At 41.5% G+C, this 22,135-nt stretch overlaps 1 protein-coding gene across 5 annotated transcripts in view; it reads left to right on the top strand.

Annotated features, from left to right (window-relative positions):
- MICU3 (mitochondrial calcium uptake family member 3) overlaps positions 1-22,135 on the top strand; it is a 161,974-nt gene that overhangs the window by 129,360 nt on the left and 10,479 nt on the right. For 3 of the 5 annotated variants that reach the window (XM_073645415.1, XM_073645414.1, XM_073645416.1), the window contains 5 exons: positions 701-796; positions 3,390-3,490; positions 5,028-5,199; positions 16,891-16,999; positions 17,541-17,698. In XM_073645415.1, coding sequence (XP_073501516.1) covers positions 701-796; positions 3,390-3,490; positions 5,028-5,199; positions 16,891-16,999; positions 17,541-17,698 — 636 coding nt within the window. The remainder of the gene's footprint in view (positions 1-700; positions 797-3,389; positions 3,491-5,027; positions 5,200-16,890; positions 17,000-17,540; positions 17,699-22,135) is intronic. The other 2 variants (XM_073645418.1, XM_073645417.1) reach the window with 1 other exon arrangement.

The following is a 22,135-nucleotide window of genomic DNA, read 5'->3' as shown; positions in this document are numbered from 1 at the left end:
AAATCCTTATGGGTGTTGTCCTTGGTTGCATTTGACCCCAGCGCGGTAAAGCAACAGTGCTAACCACTGAGCCACCATGCTGCCCTGGTGTATATTATGTTTGTGTATGTTATATTATCCGGGCAAATTTATAGCATTGCAAATACTGTACTATAGATCCCACACTGGTCAATACAGAAATATAGTGTACATGTTTAATAACTTGGTACTAAATGTGAGGATATTGTAGTATTATTTAATTTTAATCCTTAAAATGGTTGTTCAGCCAAAGCAAGTTATCTCCTATCCATAGGATAGGTGATCACTTCATCGGTGGAGGTCCCAGCGCTGGGATCCGCACCAATCGGCAGGACAGGGCACCTTTATCTCCGTTAGAATGAAGCAGCAGTTTGCACGCTCGACCACTGCCCCATTCACTCCCTATGGGGCTGCCGAGTGCTCCGCTCAACTTCTTCCAGACCCATAGAGAATGGATCGTCAAACAACCTGCTGGGCCATTTTGTAATGGACAAAACATTGACAGTCTGCCATATGATGTGGGTCGCAGCAGAGGGACACCTGCTGATCAGCAAGGTTTCACTTATCCTGCGGATAGGTGATAATTTGTTTTAATGGGACAACCCCTTTAAACATTGTACCGTTCTTGAAGTTAAATAAGTGTGTGTATTTCCAAGTATTTATCTTCTTGCAACTTCTGCAGGTATATAGAACAGATGCACAAGATCAGGTCTCCAGAAGCTATTGGGACACTCTGAGACGTGGCACAAGCCAAGCCCTCTTTTCAGACCTTGCAGAGGTACAAATAAACCTCTGGTCCGAGACACCATACATCTCATTAGCCCTTCATTAACCTGCATCATCTGGGTTCTGTTTCATTGCTAGTTTGCACTTATTATGCATGTCACTGATGGCTCCTTCTCTTGCTTTTACTCTTTTGTTATATGTATATGTTATGTATTCATATGTGTTGTGTCTGAGTGTGCCATAATTATATACAGGGAGGTCAGAAGATATGCCAGTACTAAGCTCTCTGAATACAAGCAGCACTATATGTCCTATTGGGGGTCTCTATCTTGGAGAAACAGGACAGAAACTGAGAGCAAGGATGAGGTCTCATCGCCACACGATTACAGACAAAAAAAAACATCTACCTGTGGCCAAACATTTCTGTGGTCCAGGACACAACATAAACAATAGGAAAGTTAAAAAAATTCAAAGGCAGCTTCAAATCACAAAAACATCGATAGGTCTGGAAATGCAAACTTATTAGAACCTTTGATACCCTCCATACAGGACTTAATCTGTCAGGAGGATTTATGACTCACTACAAAATCTGAGGAGTCTGCTCCAGAGGCAGTGAGGGCATCAGGTCTCTGATCTTATATGAATATTGGGGCTCTAAAACTTTCACAGTACTAAACTAATCTAATTAAGGATTCACTCTCTAAGCTCAGCTTGTTTATTTAAATGTCCATTTATTATGCCATGCCTCTGCTCTTTTTTGTGTATATATTAGTGTTTCTTCAGATACTTTGTTATACCATGCCTGATGAAGAGGTCTAAGAAGTCTCTAAAGCTTGCTTTGTAACATCATTTATTTTATTTTTGTTAGCCATTAAAAGGTATAACTACAAGATTATTATTTTGTTTCTCCCACCGAGATAATCAGCTGCTCACAGCTGCAGCTTTCTGAGGTAACCCGTTTCCCTACCTGTGGTAGCACATTTCACTTCCTGTTTTGTCACAGGAGTGTTTCTGCCATGTCTCCAGACCCCTAAGCTCATCATAAATCAAGGTCATGACGTAGGAGCTCCCCTGAGCTTACATGTCACTGACTTGATTTATGATGAGCTCACAGGACAGAAACACTCATTCCTCTCATTAGGAACTTGCAATGTTTTAGAGGCAGGGAAATGTGTTATTTTAGAAAGTAGCAGTTGTGAGCCCATTCTGTTTTGTCTGTATATTCCCTTATCATAAGAGACTTATGCTTCATTCCCTGGCCAGGGGCTGTGATATGTGCCGACCATGAACTGGAGCAGCTCTACATGGTCGGACACAGCCATGAAAAGTACATAGTAGGGCACTTTTATGAGATTACCTCAGCACAGGAACATTTTTATTAACACATCCAATTGTGGAACCTATTAATATTCCAAGATCTATGAATTAATATGTACTTTGTAGGAAAACCCCTTTTAAGTTTAGATCTTGGCGAGAGGAAAAGTGTATAGAATATTTGGCTGAAACAAAATGCATCCAAAACTGAATTAAAAATTCACCATGTGATCAATGCATTGATAGAACAAATGGAAATATTAAGGAAATGGGGAAGATTTACTAAGCCAAATGCTCCAGAGTTTTGACAGTTTTCAAAGTGTCTACAAGGAAGGATTATTAATAATAATAAAATGCTAAAAATGTGTCAGCATTATAAATAGCACACAACATTGCCAATGATATCATACGGTATGGAAACCAAGACATAGTGTAAGGAGAGGACAACTGTCTACAGCAGACATCATTGTGATAAATTTTGAGCAGTTTCAACTGTAGTCTTCTTCTGTGTAACTTTAGGACCGCATTAATAAATCTGCCTCAGTGTGTGCAAAGTGTTACACGTGATGATGAGACATGAACTGATTACCCAATGTGCCAGTGCAACAGCTAATAAAATCCAATTCTCAGGTTTTTGCTTTGAACTAGAAACTTAGTAAAATAATTTACATTTGGCCAGGATATCTCAGTGCCAGGCAGATTGCGATTCAATCCCTCTTTAGTCTGATCAATTTGCTCTTCTTATGATCAGTTATAAGAAATTGCTAGAAATAGGGGTAATTCTCATGTTTTGAAGTTACCCCCTATCCCATGGATTGGGGATATCTTCCTGATCCTTTGTGGTATACCTACTCGGATCCCACCGATCCCAAGAACAAGGGCTCTTAAGTGGAGTGCAGGATGATCATGTGCTCTGTTGTTCCATTAATTCATACAGGAGTGTCAATGACCAGCTGCGTGCAACACTCAACTATCTCTGGTGGTACCGTTAAGAATAGACCGACAATCTGCATGATCGACCACCATTCCTTTCTGATGGGGCTATTCAGAGCCCTGGTTCTTGGGATCGATGGGGGTCCGGTCAGTCTGACCCACAACAATCAGAAAATTATGCCCTATTATATGGATGGGGATAACTTGCACAGTTGAGAATACCCCTTTAAGGCCTTATAAAGGCACAACCTAATGATATATAAACTTATATTTGCAGGTCACCTGTTTGCATTCATTTTATTAGATGCTTTATAATGAATATTATAATCGATATATTATACATTACATGGTAACATTGTATCTGGCCAGTCACACAATAATGTATCTTCTCTATGAAGGGTGCTGATGAGCTTACCAGTTCCATGATACATACTACGCTGCTTGTGCACTTTTTTGGGAAGAAAGGAAAAATTGAACTTAACTTTGAAGACTTTTATCGGTGAGTCACTTTTATATATATTATTATATGCAGTTAAATGATATGTTGATGTAATCAAATTTTTCCAAAAGCCGTATTTTTCTTAAATAGTAACCCCACCGTGCAGTCACCTGTAATCATTCATTATACCATTATGCCTGTTTCGTAGGCATTCCTCAAATGTATTAAAGCTGTCAAACAGTCGCAAATCATGAGCACGGAGTGAGTAAAACATAACACCCGAGCACGCTGAAGATACTCGGCGAGTACCCGAGCATGCTCGCCGAAAGGGTTAACAGAACATACTCGCTCATCACTAAACACAATGTATCAACCTGGAAAAGTGAACTTATTAATGCACAAAACATGGCACACTGTTCATATATGCAACAAACATGGAAGCAGACCCTAACGATGAACTTTTCGGGCACTCCAGTCTTAATGAAGAATGTGCTGCAGTAAGAGGCGACTAATTTATTAAGAGGTGCATTAATGAATTGGGCACATCTTATAACTGCTATGCGCCTCGTCCAGAAATGTTGCTCCTTTCATGGACTGGAGTACATTTTTGCCATAATTTATGCGACCACAGTGGTGTAAATGTTGAAAAATTTCCCTGATGGGTTTCACCACACCCTTTCCAGTCTTCACCATGACCCATCCGGCCCCAGCTCCTTCTATTTTAACAAAGCTGTAAGGGATGGGTGTAAACATGCCAAAAGTCATAAAATATTTGCGTATCTTCAAGTTGCGTAAAAAGATGCCAGAATTCTCGCAAAAACACATTCATGAATCGGCCCTTTATATTGATGCCGAGGTCAAACATACTTTTGTTGCATTGACATTGTTTCATGTTTCATCGGCAGGTCTGATGCTGTAAAGGACATATTAATATTCATGCTATCCAAGTGTAAAGGACATATTGATACTCATGCTATAGCAACTCCATTTTGTCTGTTTGCTTTAAAATCATGTTATTATACTCCTTGCATAACATACATTCTTTCCTTCTTTTCTCATGCAACTTTCCCACACTAACCTTTTCTCACAAGAACATTCTGTGGGACACTTTGCTCCTGTTATCTAACTGGTCTGAGCCGGGAAGGGTAACCTTGTAAATTTCCACCATGCACCGAACTAACGATAATATGACCATATATGTGTTTCCGTAATAATTGCACTAACATTGGCTCAAGCCTGTAGTACTGTAGTATGGCTGTAGATGATTGGTTATCGATATACTCGAAACAATATAAAATGCTAAGTAGAAATAAACGAGATTAGAGATTCTCTGAATCATCCCATGCAGAGCATTGCCTCCGTCTGGTTTTCTGTTGGATTGCGCAATCAACATAATAATTTGACACTCACTTGGTCAACCGTGAAGGGACGTTGGTGCCCTCCCTCAACAATGCTTCTCTTGGCCTGCAATGTCTAAAATATGGATGAAAATTGCATTTGTACAGCCCATTCAATCCTTCTATTCTCTCAAGCTTTTTCAAACATGTAGAAAATGAAATGCACCCGTTTTACTCTTTTTTTTCACGTCTGTTTATAGGTTTATGGATAACCTCCAGACTGAAGTACTTGAAATTGAGTTCCTTTCCTATTCTAAAGGCATGAGTACAATCAGTGAAGAAGATTTTGCCCGCATTCTCTTACGATACACAAATGTTGAAAACACATCGAGCTACTTGGAGAATGTGCGCTTTAGGATTCCAGAAGAAAAGGTAATTTTGTACAACGTTCAGGTCCATTCATAAGTAAATAAAAGAAAAAAATTCTACTCGTAACAACAAGATTTCTAAATTGCCAAGAGAAGTTGATGTGCACTTACATGACCATTGCTTCCTTATTAGTTTTTTTTTTTTAACTTTGAAAATTACAAATATAGTAAATGCAATTCGTATTATAACACGCCGGGAGCAATTCATATGCCGTAAATCTTAAGTCGTAACTCAGCAGTTGCGCAAAAATATTAGGAATTTTGGTGTTTACATGCCAATCCAGGTCAGCTACGCCTATATGGTCACTCGCGCGGCTTCAAATTTATCATACGTTACACCACCAAAGTGGCGTACATTACTTATCTCTTTAGATATATATGATAAAGTGGCCCTTGATGATAGAGTTGTTTCCCAATCAGGAATGGTGGAAGGCATACATGGTAGACAGTTCTCTATCCGCTTTATTCACAAAAATCAATCAAGCTTGATGGTTAAAGAGTTTTACAAAAGGCAATAAGCTTGATGGTTTAAACAATCTTACAAGAGGCAATCGCTTGGTATAAACAATTGTTGTTTATAAAAACATTAGGCTTTGCACTAGCACTGTCCATATGCAGCACAGCATACCTTGGCTCTTGTCACAGCCCCCCTTTTTAAGTCGTCTTTCTCCAGCCTAACGTGTCTGTCTTTGGCACTCGTAGGGCCTGTTCTTTTTGATAAGCGTATATCAGTCCCTCACACCCAGACACCTGTCCCTTTGCCCCTTTTGGGCAGATAACTTTCACCTTGCTGGCGGGTGCACTCTTCACTCACACGAGTAAGCCTCATTGCTCCCCTGTGGCCCTCTCTACAGCCATTGGGGTAGCCCACCATGTACAGTCGATATAAAAATTCTATACACCCCTGTTAAAATGCCAGGTTTTTGTCATGTAAAAAAAATCATACAGAGAAGAATAATTTCAGAACTTTTTCCATCTTTAGCACATAATCTATACAAATCCATTGAGAAACAAACTGAAATAATTTTGAGGGGGAAAATGTGGTTGTGTTCAGAATTAGCCAATCACATGTAAACTCGTGCTAAATAGCAGTCAGTACACAGCTGCCATCATTTACAGTGATTCTGATTAACCCCATATTAAGTTTAGCTGTTCAGGTAGGATTTTCCTGACATTTTTATAGTTGCATTTTAAAGCAAAAATCATTGTTCATAAACAGCTTACATCTCATTGTTATCAGTCAGGAGAAGTGTACAAAAAAAGGGCATTAGATATACCATGGAACACCATGAAGATGGTCATCAAGAAGTGGCTTAAGTTTGGCACAACAGTGACATAAAACTGGACGTCCTCAAAAATTGATGAAAAGACAAGGAGAAAATAAAATTGGTCTGAGAAGCTGCCCCTAGGCTTACAACAACATTAAAGGAGCTGCAGCAATTTATGGCAAATACTAAACGCTTAAAAAACGCATGGTAGAAGGCCTGCCATGTCCCTCAATGATAATCCACATGTGCTGTGCACATGCTGCGGAAATTTCCGCTGCGGATTATCATTTCGGAAAAAAACTCAGCACTACCAATTATTTTACGAAAGTCCTGTGTTTTCGCCGCAATTGACTTGCATTAGAACGCGCCAATTCCGCAAGACTGCATCTGTACTTGTGTAATTGGCGCGTTCTAATGTGCGGATGGTACCCGGGTCTAGAGGAGAGGAGAGTCTCATCCACACCCAGATACCATTAAAAAAGCTGTAAAAAAAAGAATAAAATAAAAAATGAATGTATACTTACCTTCTGGCGGCCCGCGGTGCGCTCCTCCTTGCTTCCCGGCACTTCGCAATGGAATGAAGGACCTGCGCTGACGTCAGAGTCATGTGACGGGTCACGCGACGCTGACGTCGGCAGGTCCTTCAATCCACCGCTGCCGGCTGCCGGGACGGTGAAGCAAGACAGCGCGGGCCATCGGAGGGTAAGTATATATTTATTTTTTTTATTTTTTGACATTCTCTCGGTCACAATATATAAATCCATGTTGTTTGCATGGATTTATATAGTGTGACCAAGTTGACAAGCACTTTCCAAATGATGCTAAAATCGCTTGGAAAGCGCTTGTCAACCCGCATGCGGAAATGCACGTGAAGAACGCTTCACTTCCACATGTCCCTGGCAGGAAAACGCTTGTACAATCCGTTTTTTTCTGCCAGGGAGATGCAGAAACGCTCAGGAAAAAATTCTGAGCATTTCTGCATCGTAGGCACATAGCTTAAAAACGTGTTATGGTCTGATGAGACCGAGGTTGAAAATTTTGGCTCAATTCCAAAAGGTATGTTTGGCACAAAACCAACATTGCACATCACCAGCAGGACACCATACCCTCAGTGAAGCATGGTGGAGACCGCATTTTGCTTTGGAGCTGATTTTTGGCTGCTGAAAATTGGGCTTTAATCAAGGTGGAGGAAATTAGGAACAGCTCCAAATATCAGTTAATTTTGCAAGAAAACCTTCAGGCCTCTGCTAAAAAGCTGAAGATGAAGAGGAATTTAACCTTTCGGTACAACGACCCTAAGTATTCCTCCAAATCAAGAAAATAATGACTTCTCCAGGAGAAGATCAAAGTTTTGGAATGACCCAGCCTGAGTTCAGACCTGAATCCAATTGAAAATCTGTGGGGTGTCCAGAAGAGGGCTCTGAACACAGGAGATGCCTTCACAGTCTGACAGATTTGAAGCTACTACAAGGAAGAGTCCACAAAGATTGCCAATTCTAGATGTGCCATGCTAATAGACTCCTACCAAAAAAGACTGAAGGTTGCTATAAATTCAAAGGGTACTTCAGCAAAGTATTAGTTTAAGGGTGTGCATATTTATGCAACTACATTATTTTAGTTCTTTATTTCTCTTTTTCCACCCGAAAAGATTTCAGTTTATTCAATTGAATTGTACAGATTATGAGTGACATAAAAGGGGAAAACGTTCTGAAATTATTCTTCTTAGTATGATTTTTTTACATGACAAAAACCTGGCATTTTAAACAAGGGCATGTAGACTTTTTATATCCACTGTATAATATATATACAATTAATAGGTTTATATACATAAAAACATAAATCCCACTCCATTTATATTAATTTTATACACAGTATTTTATTATTATTATTTTCTACAGGAAAATGCAGACAAAATATATCAATTCAGTTGGACAGAATTATTTTGTGTAAATTTCTTTAGAAATATCAAGAAATCCAAAGATTTCTGTTCTAGCCAACAGACATTGCCCTTTTATAATATGAGATTGATGACATTGAACACTATACTCCGCTTTCCTACTGCAAGAATTTCAAAGGGATCCCAGAGAATGAACGATTGCCGAGACGCTTGTTTGTCCAACTGCTTGACTTTTTGTGTAAGATGAATTGTGTGAGCCTGGTACCCAGGTAATAGAGAGAGCTGCTGGCATGAAAATGCCTGAGTGGAAACCAATAGAGCTGATGTTACAAGTAGTCCTTCAGGCGTGGGATGTTTTGGATGTATTCTTCTTCTTGTATTTGTGGTGGGATCAGGTTAATCCTTCGTAAGGAAAACTTGCAAACAGCTTGTCTTTGCCTGAAATGGCTACACTTTGGCAGTGTTGACAGTGGAGCTTGAGGAACCAGAAAACCTAAAGTGTACTTAGTGCAAGACCTATTGTTAGGGCGACTTTCATCTTACCTCTTGGTCAGAAGCTGAATGGCCCATAATTGAGTAGTGTGTAAATGGTTTCTCATCTCTTCTCACCATATAAAAGCAAGGATTGTTGTATAATTTAGGAAAGTATGTGCAACATAGTATTTATTGGCTTTCACCTCCAGTTTAACACTTCATTGTCTTACTTGATTGTTGTCATGTAAGCAGAAGAGTTGTGTTTGAAATGTTAATGACTGAGGGTTGAACATTGACCACTTGTATGCATGGCAGACTATGTACTGGCCCGGTGATGTCACTTACTTTACAGAAGTCTTCAGTGGCAGGTGTTAGCCTTGGTCTAAAAAATAATGGCTACGCTGAGTAGTTTAAGGCGTTTGTGCCACATATTATTATTATTATTTATTATTATAGCGCCATTTATTCCCTGGCAATTTACATGTGAAAAAGGGGTACACGTAGCAAATACATTTACAATAATCTTGAACAAAACAAGTCAGCGACTAGTACAGGAGGAGAGAGGACCCTGCTCACAATCTACAAGGGAGGGGTGAAGATACAGTAGGTGGGGGTAGAGCTGGTCGTGCAGCGGTATGGTGGAGCTGTGGTTACTGCAGATTGTAGGCTTGTCGGAAGAGGTGGGTCTTCAGGTTCCTTTTGAAGGTTTCCATCATAGGCGAGAGCCTGATATGTTGGGGTAGAGAGTTCCAGAGTAGGGGGGATGCACGGGAGAAATCTTGTATGCGATTGTGGGAAGATGAGATAAGAGGGGAGTAGAGAAGGAGATCTTGTGAGGATCGGAGGTTGCGTACAGGTATTTACTGGGAGACTAGGTCACAAATATATGAAGAAGACAGGTTTTGGATGACTTTGTATGCCGTGGTTAGGGTTTTGAACTCGAGTCTCTGGGCAATGGGGAACCAGTGAAGGGATTAACAGAGGAGTGGCCGGGGAATAGCGAGGGGACAGGTGGATTAGTCGGGCAGCAGAGTTTAGGATAGATTGGAGGGGAGAAATCTTGTGTGCGATTGTGGGAGGAGGAGATAAGGGGGGAGTAGGGAAAAAGATCTTGTGAGGATTGGAGGTTGCATGCAGGTAAGTACCAAGAGACTAGGTCACAGATGTATGGAGGAGACAGGTTGTGGTTGGCTTTGTATGCTAAGGTTAGGGTCTTGAACTTGAGTCTCTGGGTAATGGGGAGCCAGTGAAGGGATTGACAGAGGGGGGAGGCCGGGGAGTAGCGGGGGGACCGGTGAATTAGTCGGGCAGCAGAGTTTAGGATAGATTGGAGGGGTGCAAGAGTGTTAGAAGGGAGGCCACAGAGCAGGAGGTTGCAGTAGTCGAGGCGGGAGATGATGAGGGCGTGCACTAGTGTTTTTGCAGAGTCTTTGCTGAGCAGTGTGCGGATCCGTGAAATATTTCTGAGTTGGAGTCGGCAGGAAGTAAAGAGGACTCTGATTTATGGTTTGAAGGAGAGATCAGAGTCCAGGGTTACACCGAGGCTGCAAGCTTGTGTTACAGGGGAGAGTGGGCAGTCATTAACTTTGATGGATAGATCAGATGGGGGGTTGAGTGAGGTGGGGGAAAGATGATGAATTCAGTTTTATCGATGTTAAGCTTTAGAAATCTGGCAGAGAAGAAGGATGAAATAGCGGACAGACATTGTGGGATTCTGGTTAGTAAGGAGTGGATATCGAGTCCAGAGAGGTAGATCTGTGTGTCATCAGCATAGAGGTGATACTGAAAGCCATGAGACTCTATGAGCTGTCCCAGGCCAAAGGTGTAGATGGTGAAGAGCAGGAGGACAGTTCAAGGTGGACGTGTTGTTCCAATAGTTTTGAGGCATAGGGGAGGAGTGATATGGGGCGATAGCTAGACAGAGAAGATGGGTGGAGGGAGGGCTTTTTGAGGATGGGTGTGATTGAGGCATGTTTGAAGCATGAGGGGAAGATACCAGTTGTTAGTGACAGGTTGAAGAGGTGGGTTAGGGTTGGGATGAGAAGGTTAGGGATTAGGTGGGAAGGGATTGGGTCAAGTTCACAGGTGGTGAGGTGTGATTTGGAGAGTAAAGGGGAAACTTGATCTTCTGTAATGGTGGAGAAGCTGGTTTTGGAGGAGGAAGGTTGGGTAGATATGAGATGGGGCTGTGGGGACTTAAGGCAAAAGCTTTGTCTGATGCACATATAGATGTTATTCCCTATCCATCAGGGATCCGACTGCTGGGACCCACATCAATCCTAAGAGTGGGGTTCTGCAGAGCGCCGTCTGAATGGAGCAGGTGTTGAGCGCATGCACCTCTGCTCCATGTATTCCGTATGGGACTGAACTTGGTTATCTCCAGCAGTCCCAAATAGAATGAATGAAACGGGTGTGTGCATGATCTCAGGATCGCTGAGATTACCAGCAGTAGGACACCCTCCTTGGGATAAGTGATAACTTCTACACTTAGTAGTAGATGCAGATTCCACCAATGGGACCCAAATCTATCTTCAGAAGGGGGCCTCATTGCTATCAGTGGAGACACAGTCAGAATTTGTATACAAATGAAAGGAAGTTACAATCATCTCTCCATGTATGTGCAACACAGGTGTGTGAATGAGGCCTTATTCTGCTTCATTTCAGAGGAAAAGTGGTAAGCTCAAAGAAGGTGATTTGATTGATTTGGCTTGATTGATAGGATTTTCCATATCTGCATATAGGGACATATAATTTATCAGAAGGTCCAGAGTTCATTGGCAGCCACAAAGAATGTGAGCTTTTCTCCAACCCATTACTAACAAATGTCCAGAACTCAACCAGACAGTCAAGGTCACTTGTGTCAGCTGAACTTTTCAAGTCTTTGAGTGGAGATTGGCATTGGAAGAGGTATGTCAATTTGAGGACCTGTTGATGTCTAAATGTATGCTCCTGTAACAAGAGAAGACATCAGTGCAAAACATTGGTGGAGTTAAGTGTTGTATTATACATTACAGCATCTGGTACAATTGTACCGGCATCGCTATAGCAGTTCTTCTGTTATTGTCACTGCTATATAGAGGCACAATTCACGTGATTGTTAGAAGCCGTATTCATCTGTACTTTGTTCTGCCCTGACCACCTGAACTAACAGCATCATTGGGCATGTAGTTGGGCCTACTACAATGTGGATGTGGTTTCAACACTTCACTTTTACTTCAAGTAGACAATTTGGTTAAAGATGTTAGGAGTGTATGTCTTCTACTTTAATGTGGAGTCTGCTTTTAAAAAATATATCAAGGTAGTGGCACCATTGTCCCTTGCACAGTCTTTAAATGACAGTATGAGGATGGTATAGATAAAACAACAGTATTTGCAGAATTGTATAAATGTCCATTAGTGATCTAGAAGGCATCTAATCTAGTCGTTTCTTAAGAAAATTACTAGATAAATTTCCAAAATAAATATTGCTTTATTTGCAATGGACAAGTATTGTATGTTATATCGAATGAAGTAAAATGCCACCAGTCCTTTGCCAAAAATTATTTAAAAATACCGGAAAATGTAAAAATGAAACAATTGAGATGAACATTACAATTAATTAACTAGAAATTAATCACACAAAGGGCAATAGTAAATCTCGGCCGGTCACCAAGGGGCTTTGTAGATGTGAGGTTTTGCATGAAGGTGATTATGGCGTAAGTACATACAGTTGTGCTCAAAAGTTTACATACCCCGGCAGAATTTATCCTTTCTTGGCCTTGTTTCAGAGAATATAAATGATAACAAAAAAACTTTTTCTCAACTCATGGTTATTGGTTGAGTGAAGCCATTTATTGTCAAACTACTGTGTTTTCTCTTTTTAAATCTTGATGACAACCAAACACATCCAAATGACCCTGATCAAAAGTTGACATACCCTGGTGATTTTGGCCTAATAACATGCACAGAATTTGACACAAATGGGTTTGAATGGCTACTAAAGGTAACCTCCTCACCTGTGACCTGTTTGCTTGTAATCAGTGTGTGTGCATAAAAGCTGAGTGAGTTTCTGGGATCCAAACAGACTCTTGCATCTTTCATCCAGCTACTGATGTTTCTGGATTGTGAGTCATGGGGAAAGCAAAAGAATTGTCAACGGATCTACAGGAAAAAGTAGTTGAACTGTATAACACAGGAAAGGAATACAAAAAAAATCCAAGGAATTGATAATGCCAGTCAGCAGCGTTCAAACTGTGATTAACAAATGGAAAATTAGGGGAACTGTAAAAACCAAACTACGGTCAGGTAGACCAACAACAATTTCAGCCACAACTGCCAGTAAAATTGTTCGGGATGCAAAGAAAAACCCACAAATAACATCAGCTGAAATTCAGGACTCTCTGAAAACTAGCGGTGTGGCTATTTCAAGATGCACAATAAGGAGGCACTTGAAGAAAAATGGGCTGCATGGTCGAGTCGCCAGAATAAAGCCATTATTTAGCAAATGCCACAAAGTATCTCGCCTACAATACGCAAAACAGCACAGAGACAAGCCTCAAAACTTCTGGTACAAGGTAATTTGGAGTGATGAGACCAAAATTGAACTTTTTGACCACAACCATAAACGTTACATTTGGAGAGAGGTCAACAAGGCCTATGATGAAAGGAACACCATTCCTACAGTAAAGCACGGAGGTGGATCGCTGATGTTATGGGGATGTGTGAGCTACAAAAGCACAGGGAACTTGGTAAAAGTTGAAGGAAAGATGAATGCAGCACGTTATCAGAAAATACTGGAGGCAAATTTGCACTCATCAGTCCGGAAGCTGCGCATGGGACGTACTTGGACGTTCCAACATGACAACGATCCAAAACACAAGGCCAAGTCGACCTGTCATTGGCTACAGCAAAACAAAGTGAAGGTTCTGGAGTGGCCATCTCAGTCTCCTGACCTCAATATCATTGAGCCCCTCCGGAGAGATCTCAAGCGCTCAGTTCATGCTAGACAGTCCAGGAATTTACAGAAACTGGAGGCTTTTTGCCAAGAAGAATGGGCAGCTTTACCATCTGAGAAAATAAAAAACCTCATCCACAACTACCACAAAAGACTTCAAGCTGTCATTGATGTTAGAGGGGGCAATACGCGGTATTAAGAACAGGAGTATGTGAACTTTTGATTATGGTCATTTGGATGCTTTTGGTTGTCATTAAGATTTAAAAAGAGAAAACACAGTAGTTTGACAATAAATGGCTTCACCCAACCAATAACCATGAGTGGAGAAAAAAGTTTTTTTGTTATCATTCATATTCTCTGAAACAAGGCCAAGAAAGGAAAAAATCTGCCGGGGTATGTAAACTTTTGAGCACAACTGTAGGTGGTTCCTCCTTTTGTTTAGAAACCATTGCAATGTCTTTACTGTTGGATACTGCGGTTAGTACAATCAGACGCGCTCCTCTTTGCATTCTGGTGCAGAATTTAGCTGGTGTTTTGGCAGCACAGTTGCTTAGTTCTACATTTCCTTTTTGTCCATGACTTTGGACTCGGATCTCCTTGGTCAGACTAGTCTGCCAGTGCTGGGATGTGACAGAGGTGTTTGCTTGCATGTTTACCCAGTGTGTCTTTCATGTAAGTAAACACTGATTGAAGCTTCCTTTCAAGTTTTATTCTTCTCTCTCCCTGGCTCGTAAATGATGAAAATACCTGCTCAGTCAAACATCCTTCCTTTTCTTACGCCATTAACCACTTTTTTGGACACTTAGAATGCTCTTTGTGGAAAAAAAGTCCCATAATATATCTAGAGTGCTCACGATTATGGTAATAATATAAAAACGGGTCAACTTAATAGGATAGCGTCTTTGAGGTTTTCATGTGTCCTATTGAGACATATGGATATGGGCATAGAGGGAGGTCCCCTGCTCAGAAGCTTCAAGGAGCCGCAGCCAGGACCCTCTAACCAGCAGAGCCTTTAACTCGGCCGCCATGTAATATTACATTTCCTTTGGAGGGGTCACAGCAGGGAAAATGTCTGACTGGCTGCAGCTTCGCCCACAAATATCATGTTTGCTTTAACGGTAAAAGGTTGGAGTGTTAATCTATTGTTTCTTTGTTAGAAAAAGTTACAAATCTTTTAATTATAGAAAACCAAATAAAAATTCATTGAAAAAAAAGGGTGGTGTGTAATGAAACAACCCCTTTAAATGTTACGCAGATATTGGTAGGCTATTCTTTGCATAGGCCATTAATATCATATCCAGTTCTAATCAGCTGATTAAAGGGACTGTTCTGTGTGAATGAGACTGTGAATGATTGCAGTGAGCTGTAATACCAGATCCAGCCGCTCTATAATGTATGATGCTATGCCTGGTAAACACTGAAAGGGACTCAATGCTCACTGATCGGCGGGTATATTGGGAGTCAGACCCCTAATACTGAAGGCCTATTCCACTTGTTTCCAAAGGTTCAGATTATTATTGGAATTTACTAATAAATTACATTGATCGCATGAACAATGTACCAAAAGGACAACTACTTTTTGACTAGTAGCCAGGTTCATGTTCTGCTCTCAAAAAGAATGTAGCATTACATGGTGGAGATGTAATGTATAGATAAGGAGGGTCCATGACATCAGAAGCGGCTCTTTTTTCTGGCTGATGTAGAGGGTCGTAACCCCTTTAATCTATGATATATCAGGGTAACAGAGCACTTTGTGTTGGGTTATCGCTTAGTGATGTAAGGTGCCCAGGATGGTAACTGTGGTTGAGCTGCTGCTCCATAACGCCCTGGCACTTTACAAACAAATCATGTCCCAGTCCATAAGTGTTGTGCTGTGTACAGTGCATTGTACTCACTTCTAGGCCTGTGTCCACGTCCTCAGGTCTAGGACCAGCCACACACAGATCTGGGGACACCCGGTTCGCTTTAACAAGTTCAATTTTACTGCACAGTTCAAGTGCATCAATCTTTAACACACAGTATCATTCACAGCACCTTTCTCCACTTGCCTCGTTCACACAGTACATTTCCATTAATTTCTTACATTCAGCTCGGACTATCCCTACACTTGATCCTCCTGTCAGCCCCAGGGATTGCCTGTCCGGCCGTGCAGTATTCCCGAGATCCGTTACGTTTCCCTCTTGTGGTTCCACGTCCATATTCCTCTGTACAGAAGAGGTTAAGGTGCTCTCCCTATCACCTCTATTGAGCCGTAGGCTCTGGACATTGCAGGAATTTCCGTAGGGAGTTTTGTACTTCTTCATTCCGCCAGAGCGTTTTGTCCACACCGTGCTTCCAGCCACTGCACTTTGAACTTCACTGTGCCTCCAACAAACACTTTCACTAACTCTATCTGTCTAACTAAACCAAGAAGTGTTTTTCCTTTTTCTTCCCTGACCCCCTCCCATCTGGGCTAGTCCCAAACATTAATTGTATCTTGCCGTAATGTGCCTATAGTCACTATCTATCTCTGACCTAAGCACTAAACCACATCCTACACTTTCCCTACACCTGAGTTGGAGTGTATATTACTCACACTAGGCATTACCTTTACAGTACCTACACCGCAGCCTCAATATCTACAACACTATGCATTAGTTACTAAAAATCCATAACAAAGTTCACACTTCACATAACACAATAAAACGCTGTAAAACCGCACACCACTATTCTTATCACTCAATGCTGTCTTCAGGGACAGGGCTGTCCACACCCTTACAGTGACAGCCCCATAATATAAGAGTAGACTGGAATCAGGACCTGTAGGATAGATAAAATGTCTGGCTGAAGGTGTCCTGTGCAGCCCGTCATTTCCTGATTATTATATTATATAAATGTGGCACGACCCCCTGCCCTAACGGCTATAGACCATCTCAGGGGCTGCATATTCCCCTGTCTCAGGTGCATTAAACTCCGGGATGGCCGTAGTACTCACTTAGGAAGGGTCTGACTGGTATAGGAAGTATCACGTTCCATATTATAACCTTCTAAATGACTTTTATTCATCGCCTGCTGATACTTTCATCTACTTATCTAGATAAAATCATAGAGGAACTAACCATGCCTTTCTGCTCTGCTTCTCAGGGAATCTCGTTTGATGAATTTAGGTCTTTCTTCCAGTTTTTGAACAATTTAGAAGATTTTGCCATTGCAATGCAAATGTACAACTTTGCCAATCGATCTATTGGCCAAGGTAAGTAATTCCAGTAATAAGACTCATTGAAATGACAAAACTCATACATTTCTCAGCTAGTAGTGCCAGGCTGTTTTGCTTCTGAATAGGTGCCAGACTATAGTTTCCCTCCAGTGGCCTTTTGGCCAGTAGTCCTCGTCTCCCATAGTACTGATAACTATAATAGGATGCCGGCACAGTCGAAATGGATGGAGCGGGCATGAACTGCACCTGGGGTACAAAGCCAAACACAATCCCAGTGTTCTGTATTGGGCATAGGAAGTCAATAGAAAGATAGCCGATGAGTTCATAAAGTTAGAAAAGTTGTGTTTTTCTATAAAAGTGATGACGTCCTCATGTACTACTCTTAGTGAGAAAATAGGGTTAGCATCACAATTCGCCACATTAAAAAGAAGCCCGGGGTTTGCTCCACGGTGAAGCGTCTCCTCGTTTCTCCATGACCAATTCCCATTAAAGAACAGGGAATGACAAAACAAGATGGGAGATTTCCCTCTTATCATAATGATCGGTTTGACTCTTTTGATGTCTTGTTTCTCCACAGATGAGTTCAAGCGTGCCGTATATGTCGCTACAGGCCTGAAGTTGTCTCCACATCTAGTGAACACTGTGTTCAAGATCTTTGATGTCGACAGAGACGATCAATTAAGTTATAAAGAATTTATTGGTATTATGAAAGACCGGCTGCATCGAGGGTTCAGGGTAAGAAGCTCCGATTTACAGTCTGCTAATATTTCGCTGCCACTAGCATCACAACAAGGTGCTCATTAACCTCTTCAGTACTGTACATAGTAAAATGTATGCAATAGTTAAACTAATCTATTTGCATAGTACATAGATATAATAGCATTTTATAGAAAGGCAATAATGGAGATCATACATTGAGTACATAAAGTTCTGCACCTTTGGCCGCCTGTTTTACCTCCTCACAGCAGTCACTAATGACTAGAGCTGTACTTGAGTTCTTGGCTGCATTTTGCTGCCACCTGCTGACCAATCTGGGGCTATTACACCATAGTACTGGAAACGATAATGATTGAAAGTAGGGGTGGGTAATTCATTTTTGTAAGGGTCTACATAACTGACCATGACTGTTGTGGAGGCCTAACCAACAGGGTTCTTAATATTATTATTATTATTTATCACTTAATAATGAGCAGACTTAAAGCGGTTGTCCCACGAACAAAGTACACTTTAATCAACAGATCTTTGAATAAAAATACGTTTTACAGTTGGACGTGTTAAAAAAAATGTTCCTGTGCTGAGATAATGTTATAAATGTGCCCCTGCTGTGTACTGTGTAATGGCTGTGTCTGACCGTACAGGAATATAATCTGATCATACCACATCTCCTGGGCAGGGGAGGAAGCAAAAGAGTATACAGACATTACAGCAGGGGATCAGAGCTGATTCTTCCTGTGAGGTAAAACATTTCTCTGTTTAAATACTTGTTTTACCTCACAGAAAGCAGCAGCTGTGATCCCCTGCTGTAATATCTGTATACTCTTTTCCTTCCTCCCCTGTCCAGGAGCTGTGGTATGATCAGACCATGTTCCTGTACACAGACACAGCCATTACACAGTACATAGCAGAGGCACATTTATAAGATTATCTCAGCACAGGAACATTTTTACTTGACACATCCAATTGTGGAAGTTATTATTATTCCAAGATCTATTAATTAAAATGTACTTTGTTCATGGGACAGCCCCTTTAAGCATGTTAACTCGCTGCCACTCCTAATACATGTTAGGCTAGGGATAATTGTAACTTGTGTTCTTACCATTAGCAGCTAATCAAAATTATAGAATTTACTGCTTTTTATAAAGTTTATGAATCAAACTGCTCCTGTATTCAGCATTATACATGATAAGTATGGATGTACATTGATCATCAGCTCCCCCACCACACACTGAATGATACCTCTACAGTCCTCTCCATTCAGTATGATGCTCTCACACACAATAATATTGCCCCCAGTCACCCCAATACAATGATACCTCCACAGCCTTCTACACACAGTATGATGGCCCCAGTCACCCCCACACAGTGTGATCCCTCCACAGACTTCCACATACAGTATGATGGCCCCAGTCACCCACACACACTGTGATACCTCTACAGACTTCCACATACTCCCTTTGGAAGTGCATTGAGCTGTAGGGTGCATTGCTGCAAAAGGGGAAAAAAAAAAACCTCTTTAAATTTTCTTCCTTAGCGAGTGTGAACGAGCTGAGTGTGACCGGAGCGTAAGTGCAAACGGAAGTAAGTGTGTGACTTGTTGTTCAGTGACTTTGGATTCAGGGAGTTTGGAAGGGAGGAATTTGGACTGAATTGCTGTCTGTATTGTAGTAATTCTTTACATTTCTTTTTACCTAACATTTCTGTCTAGTGCAATCCCTAGTAGGAAATGAGCTCCATTATTGGCAATGCTATCCAGTGTACATCTTGCCACATGTATGCAATCCTTGAACAGCCGGTCGGGGTTGCATACTGCTGTGCGAGATGTGTGCACTTTGTGCGTTTGGAAGCCCAGGTACTGGATCTAAATGAGCAGCTGGTAACACTGAGATTCATTGACAATATGGAAAGAAGTCTGCTGCTCACTGAGCAGCAGCTCACTGGGGTAGATGTGGGGGAGGGTGGTAGTAGGGAGCTGCAGGACAGTGAGGCATCTACCTGGGTGACAGTTAGAAGGGGGGGTAGAGGGAAGAGTGCCAGGGAGGCTAGTCCTGATCTGGCACACCCCAATAAGTTAGCAAAGTTGGCAGATGAGGGGGGTGTCGGTACAGGGGTAGCACTGCTGCAGCAAGGCATGTCCCCTGAAAGCCGGAGGAGTGTCAGCTCCAGTAAGGGGGAAATAGGAGAGCAGGGCAGGCCTGGCAGGTGCTGGTAGTGGGGGACTCAATTATTAGGGGAACAGATAGGGCAATCTGTCACAAAGATAGGGATCGTCGAACAGTGTGCTGCCTACCTGGCGCTCGAGTCCGGCACATCGCTGATCGGGTTGACAGATTACTGGGAGGGGCTGGTGAGGACCCAGCGTTCAAGGTGCACATTGGAACAAATGACAAAGTTAGAGGTAGGTGGAAGGTCCTTAAAGATGATTTCAGGGAATTAGGCTGCAAGCTTAAAGCAAGGACCTCCAAGGTGGTATTCTCTGAAATACTACCGGTACTACGTGCCACGCCAGAGAGGCAACGGGAGATTAGGGAGATAAATAAGTGGCTCAAGAACTGCTGTAGGAAGGAGTGATTTTGGTTCCTGGAGAACTGGGCCGACATCTCAGTTGGCTACAGACTCTACGCTAGGGACCGGCTGCACCTCAGTGGGGAGGGTGCAGCTGTGCTGTAGGAGAAAATGGCTAGAAGGTTGGAGGAGTGTTTAAACTAGGGATTGGTGGGGAGGGTATTAATTTTATAGGTGGGGAAGATAGTACAGATAGTGACCTGGGCACAAATAAAGAAATTGGGGGTGGGGTTAGAACAGTCAATAAAGTAAGAAGGAATAGAGGTACAGAGAAATGCATGTACACTAATGCCAGAAGCCTCACCAACAAAATGGAGGAATTAGAATTAATTTTGTTGGAAAATAATTCTGATATGGTGGGGATATCTGAGACATGGCTGGACGAGAGCCATGACACTGGGCAGTTAATTAACAGGGCTATAGTCTGTTCAGAAATGACCGTACAAACAAGCGAGGGGGGGGTGTTTATATGTAAAATCATCCTTAAAACCCATCTTTCGGGAGAATATATGTGAATCTAATGAAAATGTAGAGTCCCTGTGGGTGGAGATAAGGGGAGGGGGAAAAAATAATAAATTACTGATAGGGGTTTGTTATAAGTCTCCAGAAATAATGGAAGCAGCGGAGAATATCCTCGTAAAGCAAATAGATGAAGCAGCGACTCAAGGAGAAGTCATTATTATGGGGGACTTCAACTGCCCTGAAATACATTGGGGGACAGAAACCTGTAGTTCAAGCAAAGGTAATAGGTTTTTGACAACTATGAGAGACAATTACCTTTCACAACTGGTTCAGGACCCAACAAGAAGGGGGGCACTGCTAGACCTAATATTAACCAACAGGCCAGACCGCATATCAAATATACGAGTTGGGGGTCACTTGGGTATTAGTGATCACAAAATAATAAGTTTTAATTTATCCTTTAATAAGATGTGTAGTAGAGGGGTTACAAGGACACTAAACTTCAGGAAGGCAAATTTCCAACGGTTGAGAAATTATCTTAGTGCAATAAACTGGGACGATATCCTGAGACATAAAGCTACACAAAGCAAATGGGAGACATTTGTTAGGATCCTGAATAGGACCTGTGCACAATAGATACACAATGGGAATAAACGTGCTATAAATAGGAGGAAACCACTATGGCTAAATAGAGCTGTAAGGGGCGCAATAAGTGACAAAAAGAAAGCATTTAGAGAACTAAAGCAAGTGGGTAGTGATGAGGCATTAAATAAATATAGAAAATTAAATAAATTCTGTAAAAACCAAATCAAGGCAGTAAAGATTGAGACATAGAGAATCATTGCCAGAGAAAGTAAAAATAATCCCAAAATATTCTTTAACTTCATAAATAGTAAAAAACGAAAAAATGATAGTGTGGGCCCCTTTAAAAATAGTCTGGGTGAAATGGTGGATGAGGATGAGGAAAAAGCCAATATGCTAAATGATTTTTTTTTTCAACCGTATTTACACAAGAAAATCGCATGACAGAAAACATGATTAGTGATAACAAAAATTCTCCATTAAATGTCATTTGCTTAACCCAGCAGGAAGTACGGCAGCGTCTAAAAAACGCTAAAGTTCACAAATCCCCGGGCCCGGATGGGATACACCCGCGAGTACTGCAGGAATTAAGTAACGTCATAGATAGACCATTATTTTTAATCTTTAGAGATTCCTGTACCACAGGACTGGCGTATAGCAAATGTGGTGCCAATATTCAAAAAGGGGACAAAAACTGAGCTTGGAAATTATAGGCCAGTAAGCTTAACCTCTACTGTGGGTAAAATCCTGGAGGGTTTCCTAAGAGATGCTATACTAGAGTATCTGAAGAAGAATAACCTCATGACCCAATATCAATATGGGTTTACGTGGGACTGTTCCTGTCAA

This window comes from Phyllobates terribilis, unplaced genomic scaffold (genome assembly GCF_046119375.1).
Source record: "Phyllobates terribilis strain yellow unplaced genomic scaffold, ASM4611937v1 Scaffold_1__5_contigs__length_1240528914, whole genome shotgun sequence".
NCBI lineage: Eukaryota > Metazoa > Chordata > Amphibia > Anura > Dendrobatidae > Phyllobates > Phyllobates terribilis.
The sequence above is the reverse complement of the archived record's forward strand: the minus strand, read 5'-3'. Positions and strand labels throughout refer to the sequence as shown.